Source organism: Mustela erminea, chromosome 13, assembly GCF_009829155.1.
Source record: "Mustela erminea isolate mMusErm1 chromosome 13, mMusErm1.Pri, whole genome shotgun sequence".
In the NCBI taxonomy this organism is placed as follows: Eukaryota; Metazoa; Chordata; class Mammalia; order Carnivora; family Mustelidae; genus Mustela; species Mustela erminea.
In genome coordinates, this window is record NC_045626.1 from 15,331,727 (window position 1) to 15,352,444 (window position 20,718).

Here is a 20,718-nt window from a genome sequence, read left to right on the forward strand (position 1 = left end):
GCCAGTCAGAAAGAGATCTAGAGCTACAGACAATACTGTGCAGAACATGAAATAGGTGGAAAAGCCTTTTCTCAAAATCGATTGATAATGATTTTCTACCTAAACATTGTACTTTGGATGAGCACACCAAAAAAGGGCGAAATGCTATTGTGTTTTCAGTAATAGCTCGAAGTAAGCAGATGGTACAAGGCAAGAACAGTATGCGATTCGTGAACAAGAATTCAGAAAACATGGCAACAGGGACTCTCCTCGGAGTCACACCATGAGATTAGAGTCCCTTCCACAAAAAGAAGGGGCTAAGATAAAAAAGAAGGCTATAAGCTTTTGTCTTTACACACCATATACAGTCAGCAATGAAGTACTTACCATGCATTCAGAAATCAAAGAGTTGGTTCAGTTATTTTCAAGGAATTCTTCTGTTTGTCCTCAAAACCCTTTTAAAGACCACTGTAACTGTTCTTGTATAGAGATACCAGTATTGGACACCATTTACGTGCGACTTGAGTTGCTCTCAGCTCGCTCTGTCTCTAAAGCTTCCCGACATTATTCAGGCCCAGCCACTGCTGTAACCACTTCCACTGAGACACACTCAAACCCAACAGAGACTTGCCTCCCACCTACAAACAGGCACTGACCTCCAGCCCAGGGATTGCCATTCGTATCCAGGCATGGCAAGTCATGGAATCTTCTGGGAGTCCCAGGAATGTCCAACCATGGGGGAGTTAACATCCCACAGTGAAGTCCTTTGGCCATAAGAGACCTGGCTGAAAGTCAGTTCCTTGCCCTTGTTCCCTACAGATGGGCTGCTCTTTGAAGCAGCTGCTGACAGGAGGGCACTGTATCCCAGACGATGGAACATTCGCTACTGCTTATACTAATGGTATAAGCAGGTCTATCATCGCCCTCAAGAAGCTCTTCTGCCCCGTCCTGACTCCCTTCGTCTTTCCTCAACCCTGTTCTTCAGGATGGCGTGGCCTGATAAAGTAGTCGGGCAAACACTTTTGCCCAGGGGCCCCGCACAGAGACCCAGCAGGGAAACCCACTGCCTCCGAGAATTAAGACTCTTGTTCCATGAGACACCATGTAAGAAGCAAGCTTTATACGCTGGTATTTCTACCGGCTCGTTTTCTGCCAGCACATGCCAAGCCAGCTTCAGCATCTACACACACCACCCTTCTGCTCTTATTGCCATGCCATTATTTTCAGAGACTCACTAAACTTCCCAGCACTGGAGAGGCTGGTAGGACTGGAATTTGTTTCTTCTTGTTCCCACTGTCTCAGAGTATGCTAAGAGATCTCCATTCATTAAAAAGGAGCTCTTCTTCTGTATTTTCCTCAGTACAGAATGATTAAGTCTCCTAACAATGGAGTAGGATTTATAAATTGAGTTTTATGTCATCATTTATAGAGCAAAGAAACATATTCTCTCTGAAGATAAAGTTATTTTAGGTAACATAGAACTCTGTGCATGTTTCAAAGGCCATAATCAAGCAATGAAAATTAAAAATAGCAGTAGCTTGTGTAAGCCATTTAGGTTTGCGTTTCATACCTACAAAATGCTGATTACTACCGTGAGCCATGCATCATTAAAACCCCAATGATAACAAACAGTTAAAATAAACTTACTTTTTCCACATCACAAAGCAGTCTCTCCTCATAAACATTTAGTTCCTGGTTTTAAAGTTTAAATTCCTACCAGCTCTCTCTTTTGATTGCTGGTTAAATTATATTAACATTGGACACAGTCTGTTCCTTTCAATTTCATACCCAATCATTTCCCTGTCCTTTTAACCTTGAAAAATATTGCCCTAAAATCAGCTTTGCTTCAAAACACTGCGGCAGTAGATCTAATTTTTATAGGACCAACAGGTTTGCTGTGGCAAAGGTCAAATTTTTAAAGAATCACACTGGAGTTGGATTTTGATTTCCTTTAGAAGTTTACTTGCTTCACCTTCGATCAGATTCAGGTTCTAATTTATATTCAGGTGACTTCCCATACACGTGTGTGTGTCTTTTTAGACTATTGTACGCTGTGGGTTCTTTGGGGGGAGTGCTTAAATGATTCCAACCCTAGAACCAGACTCAGAGTTGGCACACCACTAACCCAGACTCGTCAAGTAACCTTTACTCCTTACGAAGGCATTAAGATCTTGGAAGTTTCTAGAGCCTGTCCTGAGGACTGGATAAACCTTGAACAGTTTACCCAGGGAACATGGAGCAGCTGCTTTGCATTTCTCTCAGGGTATGGACTATTTGGTTCGGACATGGCAAGCATCATATCCAGCAAAAATATACAATCTACATCTTCGCTCTTATTTATGTGTGTTCTGAGCCCAGAAGGATACTCACATGTTGGTATTGGCAGTGGCGGTCAGCCACTCCCCGGCAAGTCCAACCACATCTAGCCTACTGGAGAGCTGGTTAAAATAGCGAGGATGTCCTAGACAACAGACAAAACTACAAATGAGCCACAACAAAAACACGGGGCTAAAAAGCATTTCAATTTCTAGCAGTTTCTCAGTGAACAGGTATTCAGGGATCAAACACACATAAACGAATTATTTCATTCAATAAACACTATGGAGAGCCATCATAGGCAGCGACAGCGTTCAGCATGGGGAACACGGTAGCAAACAGGTGGACAGAGGCACTACTGTGCAGATCCTACTGACCAGTGAAAGAAAACACCCATGTGTTTCACTGCAATTGTGAAAAGTACCAAAAACACGGGGCTAAAAAGCATTTCAATTTCTAGCAGTTTCTCAGTGAACAGGTATTCAGGGATCAAACACACATAAACGAATTATTTCATTCAATAAACACTATGGAGAGCCATCATAGGCAGCGACAGCGCTCAGCACGGGGAACACGGTAGCAAACAGGTGGACAGAGGCACTACTGTGCAGTTCCTACTGACCAGTGGAAGAAAACACCCATGTGTTTCACTGCAATTGTGAAAAGTACCACAAAGGAAAAGATTGGGTCGTTTTAAGACCATAAGACCATGCCTCAGGGGCTTAAGGCGGTCAGGGGAGCAAGGAGAGGCAATCTTTAGAGAGAACTTCATGGAGGAAGTGACCTTTCTGGTAAGAGCTAAAGTTAGCTTCCAGACAGAGAGTGGAGGAGATGCATCATGGGTAGGAGAAGCAGCTTTGAGAAGTCACTGGGTTGAGGAAGATCTCCTAAGCCTGAGGAGAAGGAAGCCATCCTGGATCTAAAATAGAAAGACCCAGGCTGGGGTGTGTGAAACCACACATGGGGAAGGTGGGGAAGGAACCATCTAAATCAAATTAAATAATTTTTTTTTTCTCTCAAAAGCTGCTTCCACATTTTTTGGACAGATATTAGAATGATATTTTGAGGATTTATATTAATAAAGAATCACCAAGCCTTGTTGCCACATTGAATATTCTATAGTCAACTCCGTTTAAATTAATTTCCTCCTTAGCGTCTTTGCACTTCTTTGATGACCTATCCGGAGGATGAAGTCCATCACGGCTCTCCGCAAACCTCTTTTCCCTCGCTTCCCCTCACCTGCAGCGCCCCCCTCCAAAGCACCTGCATCGTTTGTAACCTGTAGGTGCTCAGTACATGTTCATTACAGTGGAAGGAATGGAATGTCTGGCTTAGTTGCCATCTGTTTCTTTCTCTTATTTACTCTTCGCTTTCTCAGCATCTTTGACTTTTCCCTCAGTGCTTGATACAGGGCAATGCAAAGGTAGGGAATGGGCCCCTAGAGACTCTTCCGCATTTGCAATGCCGAAGGAGGGAAGGAAATACAACTTGATTTACATCTGTCAGAGTGCTTTCCCATTGCCCTGCTGCTTTTCAGAACTTCTTTTGCTATTTTTATTTCCAATGAAAACTTATCTCTACTTCACATTTTCTTTATATGGTTGAACTTAGTCCTAAAACGTGCCTTTTATTTCGGAATCCTATGAGGCTTTCTTTTCTCCTTATTCAGTCATTTTTTTTTTTAGTTGTAAATACACTACATGTTATAGAAATGCATAGAATAGAAAATAATACATACAGAATAGTAATTTTTATGCATAGATGTAGATAAATTATCTACATAGTTTTGGATATTATAATTTGGATATTATAAATATCCAAATATTTATAATAAATACATTTGGAAGGTACAACTTAAAAATATGTTTTCATAAATAGGTAGTTTTATGTGTGTATATATACATATATACACTTTCAAAGAGTTTAAAATATAAACATGATTGAAATCATATTGAGCATATTACTTTGTGGTAGTTTTCTTATAATAATTAAAATTCTGTGAGAAATTCCCCATGACTTTCCTAGGACTTCAAATGGTAACATGGTATAGTATCCTCTCAAAGGATATCCAGTTTATATAAAATAAATGTCAAAATGAGTATACTTTTTTGGGGTTTTGTTATTGAAATTAATGTAGAAATGAGCATTTTTAATAGAAGTCATTTTCCCTTGGTGGCATGGTTGATCAGTTTGCTCTGAAGATTAAATATTTGTGATGGGTAAAGTTTCTGGGATGTCAAAAATACATTATTTTAAGTGTCTATTTTATGTCTATCAAATATAAAGCCAGTCATCATACACAAATGATTTCCAGTTATTAAAATATCCATGAAATATTTTACAGATCACATAATAAGAAATGGATAATAAACCCAGGGATATAGGTTGTATTTGGACCCTTTTTGTGTGTTTCTCTTCTCAAAGACTATGTTGTTTCCAATACATTATTTAGTATACAGTTAAGACTTTTAGAAAAAGAGGACCATACAGCCTATTTGAACAGTGTTAGCTCCTGGAAGTACCATTGTTTTAATTGGCTAAGAATAAAGTTACAATAAAGTTAATCGGAAAACAATTTCTAAAATATAGGATGTATATATACATAATCATACATACATAATATTATCTCTCTATAGTTTATTGATGTAAAAGGATAACCAATTGAGCATCAATAATGAATTTGACCAAATGAAATAGATAAATGAAAAGAAGTTAAGATGGTACATTTAGTTGCCCTTGCGATGAAACTCCCCAAACCAAAACTATTTCTACTTTTCTTTCTTAATTAATAAACAATTCAATGGGATAACACCAATTTGAAAGTAAACTAGAAAAATGTTTTAAATAAAAACAAACAAAACTGGACCATCGTCAACATACACATAACTTAAGACTATTCAACCCTTCTCCAGCTCAAGCTCATCGATCTGAAAATCACCTGTTTTAACACTGTACTTTAAGGTATCTGTACAGTCAACAAGTAACTGCTCCAAAGATTCAGGGTGGTCAGACAGTTCCAAGTTAAACCCATCCAAACCTTCAAGAAGTCGATGAGGATGATGGAAGTCCAGTATTTTACTCTTAACATCAAAACTTTTTTTGATGTAATGCAGAAGAATGTTTACCACTTGTAGCAAAAAACATTTTGCTAAATCTTTACCGTCCTTGGATGGCAACAAATCTAGAGAGAAAAAAAGAGAAACAGCCAGGTCAGTGACTAGAGTACCAAAGAAAATCACCATGGGGATAGAGTTTTGATAATTGGCAATTAAAGATACTAAAAGTCCATGTCAAATAACAAGTAACATTTGTCCAAATCTTACTTATAATCTTCATTCAAAGTCCCACTGGATAACAATTTTCACACACACACACACACACACACACACACACACACACACACAGCCATTTTAGATTAATGCCATTAGAGTAACTGAACCTTCTAGATCCCCCAGGTGGCACCTTATTATATTGTGTTGTCAAAAAATGAGCTGGTCATTGTACGTTTAGAAGTAAATTAAAGCATAGAGGGGCGCCTGGGTGGCTCAGTGGGTTAAGCAGCCGATTCTTGATTTCAGCTCTTGTCATGATCTCAGGGTTGTGAGATCGAGCCTGGTGTCGGGCTCTGTGCTGGCTGTGGAACCTGCTTGAGATTTTCTCTCTTTCTCTCTCTCCCTCCATCTGTCCCTCCCTGCACCTGCTCTTACTCTCTCTCTCTCTCAAAAAAAAAAAAAAAAGTTATAGCATCAAAACTTAAGGAAATTACAGTTGCTTCAATAAATATGTAGATGACAAAAAAGAATAGCATTTGTTATGGACACCCATACCTGAAGCATAAGCATTTGATAAATTAGTCATTACATTCTCAGTCTGAGCATCTTCTGTCACATTTTTCTCAATTGATTGAAAAGTAGGACCAGACTTTTTTCTCATCTGTTCCTTATCTAAGTTAGAGAAGGAAGTGTTTTGTGATTATTAAAGCATGCTCATAATATGTATTTAGTGCTTTTATCTGTAAATAGATGCTTTCAAGAAACTTATAATCACTGAATTTTTATTTATATCCACATGTGATCTCTGGTGGGTAGGTATAAACTGGAGAGAAGCATTAATACTACCAAAATTATGTAAGTCTCTTTTATAACCATATAGAGAACAGATGATACAATTTGTGGTTGTTAGTTTCATATCAGTCTTGTGTACAAGATTAGAAATTTAGTAATTAAGACCTATCATGCTTAATTATACATAAAAATGACTACTTCATGATAAGATCCTGCTGTTAATATTTAACTATATGTGATAATGTCTACCATATATTAAGAGCTCTAAGTGCTTTGCACACATTTTAATCCTCATAATAATCCTACAACATAATCCCATTTTTCCCAGTATGTAGATAAAGAAACAAATTTAAAGAAGTTAAGTTATAGTAATAATCCTAAATCTAAATAATTCTAAATAATTCTAAAATCTCACATGTATTGTACTACTTAATCCTCATAACACAGGATTATGATATAGATGCTATTATTAACAAAAATAGCTTAACGATACAGTTAGGATTTATCGACAGATGTTTGAATCCAAAGACCATCTTTTAAAAATCAGTATTTAAAAACAGTAAGTCCTGTGGTCCTCTTCAATAAAAATATTAAACCAAACATTCAATTCAACAAGTAAGTCATTCTTAAGTATGTTTTAATGTTCTGGGCATTGTGGAAGAGGTTGGAATTTATAACATCAAGTTGTTTGCCTACAGCTAGGCAGAAAGAAAATATGAAGTAATCAGAAAATAGTTTCTAGCCAAATTTTGTAGTTTTGGCTTTATAATAAGCTTAGTGGTATTAAATGCTTCTAGTTCTAACGGATTTTTCTTAAAATAAAATAAGCCATTCCCTATATATTTCAGATTGCATTTTTAGACTATAGCAAAATCACTTTTAAATTGTTTTGATTAATGCTTAAACATTTTAAAGTGTTTATGTATGACAGATAAAAATGTTCTTTTACAGCTTTTTCTCATAAAGACCAAAAACCTGATACATGAAAAAACAGAAACGTGGGACGATTTATAAAGCATACAGCATACTGAAAAACAAATTTCCGTATTACACGTTGACTCTGTAGACAGAAATATATTGGGTTAATTCTTTGTAAAATTTTTTTCTAGAGGAAAAATGCTTTTTAAAGTTCCCCTGTCATACCAAGTGAATAATAATTCATAACATAAGTTCTAAAGTAACTAAAGTTTTAGAAGCATACCTCCTTTTAAATGATTAGTGGAAACAGCAATTACAAGAAAAAGTAAAAATTTAAAAAATCTACACATGGAATGATATTACAAATGTTTATAGAGAAATTATGTAAAAACCAAAAGATCTGATATATTTGTCTAAGAATTATCCTCCCTTATTAGTTCAACTACACATTGAATCTACAACCTAAAACTGTGTTAAATTTATATTTAATAACAAAATGACCATTTTAAATATGTAAGACAAAAATTGCTAATAAGTTTTTGTCAAAATAAGTGATAGATGATTGTGATTAATAACCATATAAAATAAGTAAGACTTTTTTTTGACAGTCTGCACTTTTTGACAAGTAACACTCAAAATCCTACTCTTTCAGTTAATAATTGCCATTGAATTCCCACTTAGCACAAAATTTCAACTTACTTGTCAGGCTACATCCACACTTCTTGACATCCATGTTCTGTGAGAAAATCGTACCTGCTTTCAAAGACTCCCTGGAGCCAGAGTGTGCTTTTTATGTGATAGGAAAGAAGCTGACCATGAAAGTTGTGTTGACTGCTCTAATTTATAACATAGACTCTCTTAGAGTCCTTTTTATTGATGGCACAGAAATCTGAAGCAATTTCATTATTTGTAAAAAGTTCAGGGATACAATGCTTTTATTTGTTTAGTGAATTAAACAAAAGATGATTGCAGTGTATTTGTGTTTAAACATAGCTTTTTAAGAGTATGATTTCATGTCAAAAAAGGAATGGGTTTCAACTTCCCTTTTTTTTTTTTAATTTTATTTTTTCTTCCAGTGTTCCAAGATTCATTGTTTATGCACCACACCCAGTGCTCCATGAAATATGTGCCCTCCTTAATACCCACCACCAAGCTAACCCTTCTCCCCACCCACCTCCCCTCCAAAACCCTCAGTTTGTTTTTCAGAGTTCACAGTCTCTCATGTTTCATCTCCCCCTCTGATTTCCCCCAAATCACTTCTCCTAAAGACATGTGAAAAAATGTTCATCATCATTAGTCATCAGGGAGAGTCAAATCAAGACCACATGGAGGTGGGCACCTGGGTGGCTCACTGAGTTAAGCCTCAGCCTTTGGTTCAGGTCATGATCCCAGGGTCAAGGGATCTCTGCTCAGTGGAGAGTCTGCTCCTCCCTTTTCTCCCTCTGCCTGCCTCTCTGCTACTTGTGATCTCTGTCTGTCAAATAAATAAATAAAATCTTTAAAAAAACACACACACACATTGAGATGCCACCTTATACCAGTTAGAATGGCCAAATTAACAAGACAGTAAATATCAAGTGTTGGAGAGGATGTGGAGAAAGGGGAACCCTCTTACACTGCTGGTGGGAATGCAAGTTGGTGCAGCCACTTTGGAAAACATGGTGAAAATTCCTTCAGAAATCAACTTCCCTTATGGACATTGGGGAAGGTATGTGCTATGGTGAGTACTGTGAAGTGTGTAAACCTGGCGATTCACAGACCTGGGGCTAATAATACATTATATGTTAATTAAAAAATTTAAAAAAAAGAAAGCAACTTACTTTTATCTGCAGAGTGAAGCATTAGGTACCTAACATTCTAGGGTAGAAATGAAAAAAATGGATGGGTATGTTAACGATACAATTCACACCCTTGTAACACGGGTATTACATTTTGCCTTTGGTTTGAAAAACTTTTTTATTTCATTTAATTAATTAAAATTTTAAAAATGTTTTACTTGTTTATTTGAGAGCTAGAGAGAAAGAGTGTTCAAGCAGAGGAGAGAGGCAGAGGAAGAGGGAGAAGCAGACACCCTGCTGAGCAGGGAGCCCAATGTGGGACTTGATCCAGGACACTGAGATCATGACTTGAGCTGAAGGCAGCTGCTTAACCTTAACTGAGCCACCCAGGTGCCGGACAACCTTAAGATTTTAAATAATCCAAAAATGCATAATGGACATCACTTCTGAGCCTCATTTCCAAGTATATATTTTCTCCAGAATTAATCAACTGTCCACTTATCCTTTGGGATTTAAAACTATCCAATAACGTGCTGGTCAACATTATTTTTCTTTATTAAACAAGTTTAAGCATGTTAATGAAAGAGAGCAGGAAAACACTGATGATTCGCATAAGAAAATCACCTGGAATACATTATTCTCTATCCTAGGCATTTGGGTGCAATTTATAAAATGATGAAGTAACTCTTAATTTATTCTAATAATAATGGAAAAAAACATTGTGGTTTGTCAAAAGCCATTTACAACTTCCAAAGCAATTTGAGATAGTTACTGCAACTTTTTCCTCATTACGGAGTGCGTTTAGAGCTTGTAACAAACAAATATATATTTGATGATTTGAAAACCATTTCCCCCTTTCATTGCTTTCCAGTGGAACTGACGGTGGCAGAAGTAGCATCAATGTGGGAAAATTGAAAAAATAAACTCCAGGGAGTTCATAGCTGTCTTTCAACTTCTTTCAATGATCTGCAGAGCTTCTTTGCTCTAATAGTGTGGTGACATCCATTAAAGAAGATTGTCCCATTATCTTCATTCTACAAAGATGAGCCCTTCTCAGCACTCCTTGACTTGCCCCCATCTCTGTCAATAAGGCCACCCACGATCGCCCACTCCTGTGAAGTGAGTTATCTCTCACATCCCAAGTTCATCCCCAAAGCTCCTCACCTGCCCCTTCCTTTCTCACACATAAAAACTACCAGCAATCTATGATCAAGACTCAAACAATCCCAATTCTGAGGAAATGGGTTTTGAGCCATAAATTACTCTCTCGCTACCACTCATTTCTTCCTTTTCCTGTCCTTGCTGTTGACAAATAGACTTGTTTGTAGACATGCTGAAACAGAACCTTCCCCAGCCCAAGGGGAAAGGAATGCTGTTTGTTTCCTTTTACCCTAATTTTATACATTTGTAAACATAGATAAATGAAATTAAAACCCACAATTTGTCTCTACAAAGCAAGTGAAATCTTTCTTATATTACACGACATTATATAGAACTACAGAGGGGGAAAAAGAGGACAGACAATACTTCCCCTTCTGAATTGACAGTAATATCAATATTAACGCCTATAGATTTCTTTCACTGGATCCCTGGTGTATTTTGTACAGTGCTAAATATTTTTCATATGTTGAATCTTCAAAGGAGTTCTATGATTTTGGTATTGTAATTATCTTGTTCTGTTTCACATGTCCCCTTACCTCAGTTGCGTCATCAAAGTGGGCATGATACTAATATACGCTCATGGCTTTGTGGTATCAAAAGATAATGCCTCTTAAGGTCTGCTAACATTAATTCCTCATGTCACTCTTTTCTCTGGCAATCCTGACAGACAAAAACAAACAAAAAGTAATTTTGAGAATGCCACTTGCTCTGACCAGAAGTGTGTACTGACTTCCCAACCATTACATGGTAGAGACCTTTACGGACATTTTCCTTTTGCTACCACTTACTACTCATTTACAGAAATTTTCTGCATCTCAAAAGTAAGTTCATTCACTCTTTTTCTTACTTCCCCTCATTACAGTTTGTGAAGTTTCTTCTGTTTTAAATGCCTTCCTTCCTCCTTTCTTCTAATCCAAAGGTCACATTTAACACATATTTATCAAGCATTACTTATATGCCATTCTTCTAAGCTACATTTGTATTAACTCATTTAATTCTCCCTGAAACCTTATGAGAAACCCTGCTGCTTACTTTCTCCATTTTACAGATGAAGAAACTAAAGCACTGAGAATTCATGTTATTTGCTAAGAATCACATTGCTAATACCAGGTATTCCGGTTCTAGAATCCACTCTCTTAACCCTATCCTGAATTCTATCTTAGAAGGGCCAACTCACATCTTAGTAGCACCACAAATATATTCTTATCTCCATCACTGAGCTGAAGGGATCTTTATTTTTCTCTGTATTATCACACCAAATATTGGTCAATTTTTATATAGTTTATTTGGCAGTTTAATGCATTTATTAGAAGTTGTGTCTCGGGGCACCCAGCTGCCTCAGCCAGTAGAGCATGAGACTCTTAAACTCAGGGTTATGAGTTCAAGCCCCACGTTGGGTGTAGAGCTTACATTAAAGAAAAACAAAAGAAGTTCTGTCTTGATGTGGGAGGGGAAGTTCAAAATGTACCTTAAATATTGCCCTTATGGAAGCTACAACTTAGCAGAAAAGTGAGTAAAGGACAGGCAAGTGTCATATCTTACTAATGGGAATGTATTATTAAAAATATATTATAAATACACTTATCATAAGAATGATAATCATAGATTCTAGAAGAGATGGGACAGAGTGGTACAGGAAGCTTCCATCAAGGTGCTCTGTGAAAATTTAGCAGGAGATGAACATGGAAGACCTCTCTTCAGAGGACAACATGTGCCCTTAAACATGAAGGTTAAGCATCACCTAACTATGTGTTGAGGGACGAGAACATATTCAAGGAAGAATCAAACAAATGCACAAGAATTTAAAATGTCATGGGGGCACCTGGGTGGCTCAGTGGGTTAAGCCGCTGCCTTTGGCTCAGGTCATGATCTCAGGGTCCTGGGATCGAGCCCCACATCAGGCTCTCTGCTTGGCGGGGAGCCTGCTTCCTCTTCTCTCTCTGCCTGCCTCTCTGCCTACTTGTGATTTCTCCCTCTGTCAAATAAATAAATAAAATCTTAAAAAAAAAAAAGAGTTTGATATGTCAATTGAAGAAATAAGAGAAAATCAGAGTAGGGGACACCCCAGAAAACCAACAGGGAAAATTAATCCTGGGCAGTTGGGAAAAACATGTGAATGTGTTTGGTGCTTATCCTTAGAGCAACAGAAAACCAGAGAAGGTTTGAGTTGTGCAGTGACATGACTGTAGTTTCCTTATGGTTGTAGAAACGGTGGTGAGTGGATGGTGACTGAACATAATAAGTATATTAGTAAAACTCTGAGCAAGAGCTGTTTATCATCTTTGAGATTAACAGATAATAGAACAGGAACTTCTGAGAAATTTTCCAAAGTGAATTCTAATTTAAATACATGAAATTGAGGGGCACCTGGGTGGCTTAGTTGGTTAAGGTCTGCTTTCCGCTCAGGCTATGATCCTGGAGTCCTGGGTTCGAGCCCATTTTGGGCTCCCTGCTCAGTGGGAGTCTGCTTCTCCCTCTGTCTGCCTCTCCCTCCGCTCCTCCTCTCTCTTGCTTACTCTCTCAAATAAGTACATAAAATCTTTTAAAAAATGCATGAAATTGATAGTGATGATGGTACTATAAAATACAAATACATAAAATGATATAGAATTATAAGGGGGTAGAAAATTTCATTGAAACTGAGAGATATAATAATGATGATAATAATTTATAGGCATTGAGCTTTTAGTCTGAGGCACAATCTGTTCTAAACATTAATGAGCATTAACTCATTTAGTTCTTCCCAAACTCTATGAAGTAGTTTATTAGTTGAAACAGTATATGGCTGCTTTAACAGAAATGAAAATAGTGATGTAAGATAATTACAAGATCTATTGCTCTACTACATAGAAGTATAAACTGGTAAATGGTCCAGGGCTGCTGTATTAGTCTGTCCATGAGATCATCCAAAGACCAGGGTTCCTTCTGTCTTGTGACTCTCCCTAAACCTACCCCCTAGACCAGTGCTCTCTGAAAAATATATATAAAGCACATGTGTAATTTTTAATTTTTTATTACTCACATTTAAAAAAAATAAAAAGAAACAGGTAAAATTCACTTTAAAAATTCACTCAGCTTAACCTACTATATCCAAAATATTATAATTCAGACATGCATTGTATCTCAATTAGATGTTAAGTGCATGTTTAATTACATGTTAATTGAGAAATACTTGGTCCACATTTAGGGTTCATAAAAGCTACAGTTAAAAAAATAGATTAAGGGGTGCCTGGGTGGCTCAGGGGGTTAAAGCCTCTGCCTTCGGCTCGGGTCATGATCTCAGGGTCCTGGGATCGAGCCCCACAACGGGCTCTCTGCTTAGCGGGGAGCCTGTTTCCCCTCTCTCTGCCTGCCTCTCTGCCTACGTTTGATCTCTGTCTGTCAAATAAATAAATAAAATCTTTTTAAAAATATATTTAAAAAGATTAATTTATGTGTGTTTCAAAATACTTTAAAAAGTTCTTCGAGGGGCCCTTGGATGGCTCAGTCATTTAAGCAGCTGCTTTTGGCTCAGGTTGTGATCTCAGGGTCCTGGAATCAAGCCCCAGGTTGGGCTGCCTCCTCAGTGGGGAGTCTGCTTCCCCCTCTCCTTTTTGCTCCTGCCCCAGCTTGTGCTCTCTCTCCCTCTTTCAAGTAAATAAATAAATAATTAATTCTTAAAAAGTTCTTTGATAACTAGAGTTATCAATTTTTAAAATTCATTAAAGCCAATAAAATAAAAAATGCATTTCTTCAGTCACACTAACCACATTTTAAATGCTGAACAGCTGCATGAGGCTGAAAACCACTGAACTGGCCAGTGCAGGTCAAATCTGTTGTTTTCAAACACTTTTCAACTACAAAGCTAGCTCGTTAGCAATGTATCTGAATTCTAAACCAAGGAATGGGGGAACGGGAGGAGAAATCAGACCATCACCTGAGGTGTGATCTAGAACATAGGCACGTCTTATTGGCCAGAACTTAGTCACATGACCAGAGAGCTGACATAGCCACACAGAGTTGCTAGGAGGTTAGGATACAAATTAGTCTCCTGCTAGATGGACATCTTCCCTGCTAACACTTTGTATATAAGGGAGGAAAGAAGTGAGCTGAAAAGAGATTTACGGTTACTAATACAAAGATGAGATGGATATTGGTAGGCATTAACAATCTACGCCATGTGCACACACTGGGGCACTAACTTTCAGATATGGAAAGGGAAGCACAAAAAGATTATGTGCCTTGCCCACATTTGTGCAATTATTAGCTACTAAAGTTGAAAAAGTTACATTTGGACCATGATATAAAAAATGTTTGGAATTTCAACATGTTTAACATGTAAGATTGTAACAATTGTTACCTAATATTTTCTTATTTCTTAACTTACCTATGTTGATACTCCAGATACTTCAGATTATATAAACTTTGAAGATAAGAAAAAGTATAATTCAGTTCCTTCCACACTTTCACAGTGCTTAATACCATGTAATGTTTTAAACATTTCTATGACGTGTAGTCACAGTGTAATATCCAAAGGAGAGTTACACCATTCCTTTCACCTAGGTCATATTCATTAGCCTTTTTTTCCACATAATTTCTGATTATATGGGTTCAAAGAGAAAGATAAATTTGAAGATAGAGTAAACAGCTAAAGCTGTGGGACGGAAAGACATAATAACTCGTTAAACACCCAGAGACATATTGATTCATGTTTACTTTGTAAGGTTTGACTTCATCTGGTTTTGTAAGTCGCTGATGTCTTCTGGGAGAATTTCTTTTCATCTCTGAGAAATTGTTTTCGACAATACCATGAAGCATGATATTCTAAATACACAGAGTACAGAGCAAATCACTAGAGCTTTTATCTGGTCTTTTACATTCATGTGACTCATTCACCTTTCATTTCACCTTCATTTTCCCATGAGCACTTGCAAATTTATTGTTTACACCCATTGAAAGGAGAAAAGATCACACTCATATAATATACTTGAAACCATATATTGTTCTTTGTAGTTACTGTGGATAATTACAGGATATTTTTGTTTTATTAGCTTGATCTTTAAAGTTGAAAAAAAGGGTTTTGTTTTGTTTTTGTATATCATTTGCATTATACAGATATATAATTCTAACAAAATACCTACCGTGGAGAAATCTACCAAAAACTTAAGACAGTTTGCCCAACAAAGAACAAGTAGCAATTGTCAGGGCAGAGTTTTGACCCCAGACCAAAAACTAGATCTTCCAACCTTAATCTCTTTGTTTTGCTAAAACAATATAACATACTAACTATTCCTATCCACCTAGTGACTTAGTAAATAGACCCTGTGATGTTACCAAAATTTGAAATTGTTTTCAGGTAATGCATATTTTTACTTGGAAATAAAATATTAATATGTAAAACAATACTGATTTTTTGCTTTCAACATTAATTTTTTCAATTATCTGAGTTCGTTGAGGCCCTTCTAAATGGCTCACTACATTGAGGGAATTGAATTGCCATTTTATCTCCACATTCTATTTGTTGACACATGTAATTTATATATTTTCTCAAAGGTTCCCACATTTTCTCAAAGCCTGCAATATGAAGAATGATTTTTTTTTTTTAAGATTTGCTTATTTATTTTAGAGAGAGCATGGGAGCAGGGGAGGGACAAAAGGAGAGAGAGAGAAGCAGACTCCTTGCTGAGTGCAGAGCCCAACATGGAGCTCAACCCCATGAAGCTGAGATCGTGACCTGAGCGGAAACCAAGATTCAGACACTTAGTGCCAACTGAACCAACCACAGGCCCCAGAGAATGATTTTAGCATATGGACTAATAGGGACAAATAATTCCAAGTAGAAATTCACAGGTTTTTAGTATAACCTGGCCTGAGCCAGATCTATAACATCTATGCTGACTTTCAGCAGCCTTAGAAAATCAAGGCAAACCTCAACTTATCCCAGTTATGTAACCATAAAACAGCTACACAGTGTCATCTTCATTATGGATAGTTGTTATTCAGAGACAAATAAATCCATTAACTGAATGAAATGTATATGGAACAAATGGCAACTAAACCAACAAACTTTCTGGTATTTTTAAGAACTAAGGGTATTAGTATTTACTAGGTTATATAGCCTGGAGTCAATCGGTCCCTTCCAGACTGGAACAAAAAATTCACAATGTCCAGAATCCAATAAAAATTACAAAATATACAAAGAAGTAGAGAAAAAAAAATGTGACTTGCAACTAGGAAAAAAAATCATTAATAGAAACAGAACCAGAAACAACAGAGATGATGAAATTAGCAGGTAAGGACTTTAAAGAACATCTGCTACAAATATATTCAAGGATTTAACAAAGGCATGCATATAATGAAAAGATAAATGGAAACAGTAAAACTAAAATAGAATTTCTAGGACTGAAAAAAAGGAACTGAAATGAAAAATTCACTAGCTCAGCCTAACAGAAGAAAAAAGATAAGACTAATGAATTTCAGGAAAGGACAATAAAAACTATCCAAACTGAAGCCCAGGCATAAAAAATGCTGAAAAAATATGACAAGAATCTAGTAATACGTGCAGCATATCAATATAACATATCCTTAACTGAAGTTCCAGAAAGAGAATAGATGCAGAAAAATATTTGAAGAAATAATGGCTAAAAAATTTTCCAAATTTGATCAACATAATAAACACACGGATCCCAGAATGCTCTACAAATCCGAAGGTGAATAAACAGAAAAAAAAAAAATCATATCAGAATACATACATCAAATTGCTGAAAGTAGTTGATTAAAAAAATTTACAACATCCAAATAAAGATTCCTTATGTACAGGGAACTAATGTTAACAATGACCAGACTTCTCATCAGAAATAATGTAAGTCAGAAAGCAAGGGGTGCCTGGGTGGCTCAGTCAGTACTCTTGGTTTCAGCTTAGGTCATGATCTCAGGTTCTTGAGATCGAGCCCTGTGTTAGGCTCTGCACTCAGAGAGGAGTCTGCTTGAGATTTTCTCACTCTCCCTCTGCCCCTCCCTTCACTTGAGCTATAAATAAATAAATAAAGTTTCAAAAACTTTCTAAAAAATTTAATATTTTTTCAGTGTTCCAAAATTCATTGTTTGTGCACCATATCCAATGCTCCATGTAATACGTGCCCTCCATAATACCCACCACCAGGCTTACCCCATCCCACCCTCCAAAACCCTCAGTTTGTTTCTCAGAGCCCACAGTCTCTCATGGTTTGTCTCCCCCTCCGATCTCCCCCAACTCACTTCTCTTCTCCATCTCCCAGTGTCTTCCATGTTATTCCTTATGGTCCACAAGTAAGTGAAACCGTATGATAATTGATTGTCTCCACTTGACTTATTTCACTGAGCATAATCTCTTCCAGTTCCACCCATGTTGATACATACAAAAGTTGGGTATTCATCCTTTCTGATGGAGGCATAATACTCCATTGTATATATGGACCATATCTTCTTTATCCATTTGTCCATTGAAGGGCATCTTGGTTCCTTCCACAGTTTGGCGACTGTGGCCACTGCTGCTATGAACATTGGGGTACAGATGACCCTTCTTTTCACTACATCTGTATCTTTGGGGTAAATACCCAGTAGTGCAATGGCATGGTCATAGGGTAACCCTATTTTTAATTTCTTAAGAAATCTCCACACTGTTTTCCAAAGTGTCTGCACAAACTTGCATTCCCACTGACAGTATATGAGGGTTCCCCTTTCTCCACATCCTCTCTAACACTTGTTGTTTACTGTCTTGTTAATTTTGGCCATTCTAACTGGTGTAAGGTGGTATCTCAATGTGGTTTTGATTTGAATCTCCCTGATGGCTAATAATGATGAACATTTTTTCATGTGTCTGTTAGCCATTTGTATGTCTTCTTTGGAGAAGTATCTGTTCATGTCTTCTGCCCATTTTTTGACGTGATTATTTGTTTTAAGTGTGTTGAGTTTGAGGAGTTCTTTATAGATCTTGGATATCAGACCTTTGTCTGTAGTGTCATTTGGGAATATTTTCTCCCATTTCGTGGGTTGCCTCTTTGTTTTGTTGATTATTTCCTTTGCTGTGCAGAAGATTTTTATCTTGATGAAGTCCCAAAAGTTCATTTTCACTTTTGTTTCCTTTGCCTTTGGCAACATATCTTGAAAGAAGTTGCTGTGGCTGATGTCAAAAAGGTTACTCCCTATGTTCTCCTCTAGGATTTTGATAGATTCCTGCCTCACATTGAGGTCTTTTATCTGTACTCAAAGAACTACAGAACACTCATGAAAGAAAGTAAAGACACAAAAAGATGGAAGAGCATTCCATGATCATGGATTGGAAGAATAAACATTGTTAAAATATTTATACTGCCTAGAGCCATCTATACTTTCAATGCCATCCCAATCAAAATTCCATTGGCATTTTTCAAGGAGCTGGAACAAACAATCCTAAAATTTGTATGGAACCAGAAGAGACCCCGCATTGCTAAGAAAATGTTGAAAAAGAAAAACAAAACTGGGGGCATCACGTTGCCTGATTTCAAGCTTTACTACAAAGCTGTGATCACCAAGGCAGCATGGTACTGGCACAAAAGCAGACACATAGACCAGTGTAACAGAGTAGAGAGCCAGATATGGACCCTCAACTTTATGGTCAAATCATCTTCGACATAGCAGGAAAAAATACACAGTGGAAAAAAGATTGTCTCTTCAATAAATGGTGCTGGGAAAATTGGACAGTTATGGGTAGAAGAATGAAACTTGACCATTCTCTCAACACCATACACAAAGATAAACTCAAAATAAGACTTTTTTAAAGTACTGAAAGAAAACAAGCAGTCACTAACTAGAATTTCATGTCACATTGTCCATCACAAAGGGGACTTTGATGACAGTACTACAAGATAAATTAAGGATGTTCTTCAGGCTAAAGAAAAAGATGATAAAAAGATTTTTTAAAAACTTGGTTCTAAAGAAAAAAACAAACTTGGCTCTATACAGAGGAATAAAGACTGTTAGGAGTGATAACCATGTGAGGTATACACACACACACACACACACAACTGTTTTCCTCAGATGCAACAGAGAAAACCAGTAATAGAAGAATGAAAGGGTGAGGAAAACTTGCTGGATTTGCAAGTATAGAGAATATTGGTTGTCGTTGCCAAAACAAGTCACAGTGAAATATTAACAATGGAAGCCAGTCTGGTGGATGGACAAATGGATGGTGGTACAATTTTTATTTTGGTTTTGGAACATAAGATTAGTTTTATAAAACAATGTTATTAATGTTAATTAAAATGATTGTTAATAAATGACCTATTTTAAAATAAATTGATAGTTTTTTTAAGTTTCCAATTTTAATTTATAATATTTCTAATACAAAGTTACTAGTTATCTCCCAGATAAAACAAATTCTTTGGATTTTCAATAATTCTTAAACATATAAAGGGATTCTGAGACCTGAAGTTTTAAAACCACCATCTTATAAAATGCTGCCTTGATAAGCATAGATGTTGTAGATATAAAACTATTCTGACGTAGAAAATAAGATTCCCAATGGTATTGTCTTATTGAAAAGAAAGCAGTAAGTAAAATGCTTTTTCTTATGGTGCCTTACTATTCATTTTTAATGATATATAGGTATGACAACTATGCCTAGAGTTTGCATTTGAATCTCAAGTGATCATTACTGAATACAAAGAGGGAAAAAAAACAACATCTGGATATCACAAAATAAACCAATAACACAAACTGGCTCATGAATATTTAATTTGTACATTAATTCACCTACCAAGAAAGACAGCTTGCAAAACAAATGAATAAATTCATAAATATTCTTTGAATTATTTATCTATCTGATCTTTTGTAGGTGTATTATGCAAAACTTTTGCTTCTTAAATAAATGACATCTGAATAGTTGAAAAAATGCTCTCTCATTATAATCACTGGGCACTGCTATGCTAATAAAAACAAAGATAAAAGATAGAGATTTACATAATTGAACACCATTTAAAAATGAAATATTAGTTTGAGTCTACTTTTATATATTACAAAACTTGAAAACTTATAGAGATGGTGATGATTAACTAGGAAAGAGCAGAGCATAGTACATTTATCTCTCCTCTCTCTAGTTTTTTGGGGGTGAGGTAGAGTTCCTTCTACCCATTCACACTCACTCACGTACCCTCCTGTGTGATCTATATATACCAGATGATAGAGTCTGGTGTATATGTCCAAAATATATTTATGCCTTGTAGAAGTTTACTTGCATGAATTAAAGGTTAAGCTCTCCTAAAACTGCTAACTCAGTTTTATATGCCTTTTCCAAATTTCCTTTATTATTTGAGTCCCATTTATTGCTACAGGACTCCTTGATGTCCTTAATACCTTAAGATGAAATAATTTTGTTTCCTCAGTATTAACATTGAGTATTTTAAGTTTTATTCTGTTTTAAAGTGCTTATCAAATATCTTGGGCTATAATTATTTCTATGCATTTTACATCATTGACTACATTATCAGTTCCTTGAAGTAAATTAG

At 36.4% G+C, this 20,718-nt stretch overlaps 1 protein-coding gene across 1 annotated transcript in view; it reads right to left on the bottom strand.

Moving 5' to 3' along the window:
- LOC116572341 (glutamate decarboxylase 1-like) overlaps positions 1-11,237 on the bottom strand; it is a 33,227-nt gene extending 21,990 nt beyond the window's left edge. The window contains 5 exon segments of the mRNA XM_032311266.1: positions 2,350-2,440; positions 5,234-5,476; positions 6,123-6,239; positions 10,753-10,876; positions 11,064-11,237. Of these exon segments, the coding sequence (XP_032167157.1) occupies positions 2,350-2,440; positions 5,234-5,476; positions 6,123-6,228 (440 nt within the window). The 5' untranslated portion in view covers positions 6,229-6,239; positions 10,753-10,876; positions 11,064-11,237.
- Between the last annotated feature and the right edge of the window lie 9,481 nt (positions 11,238-20,718).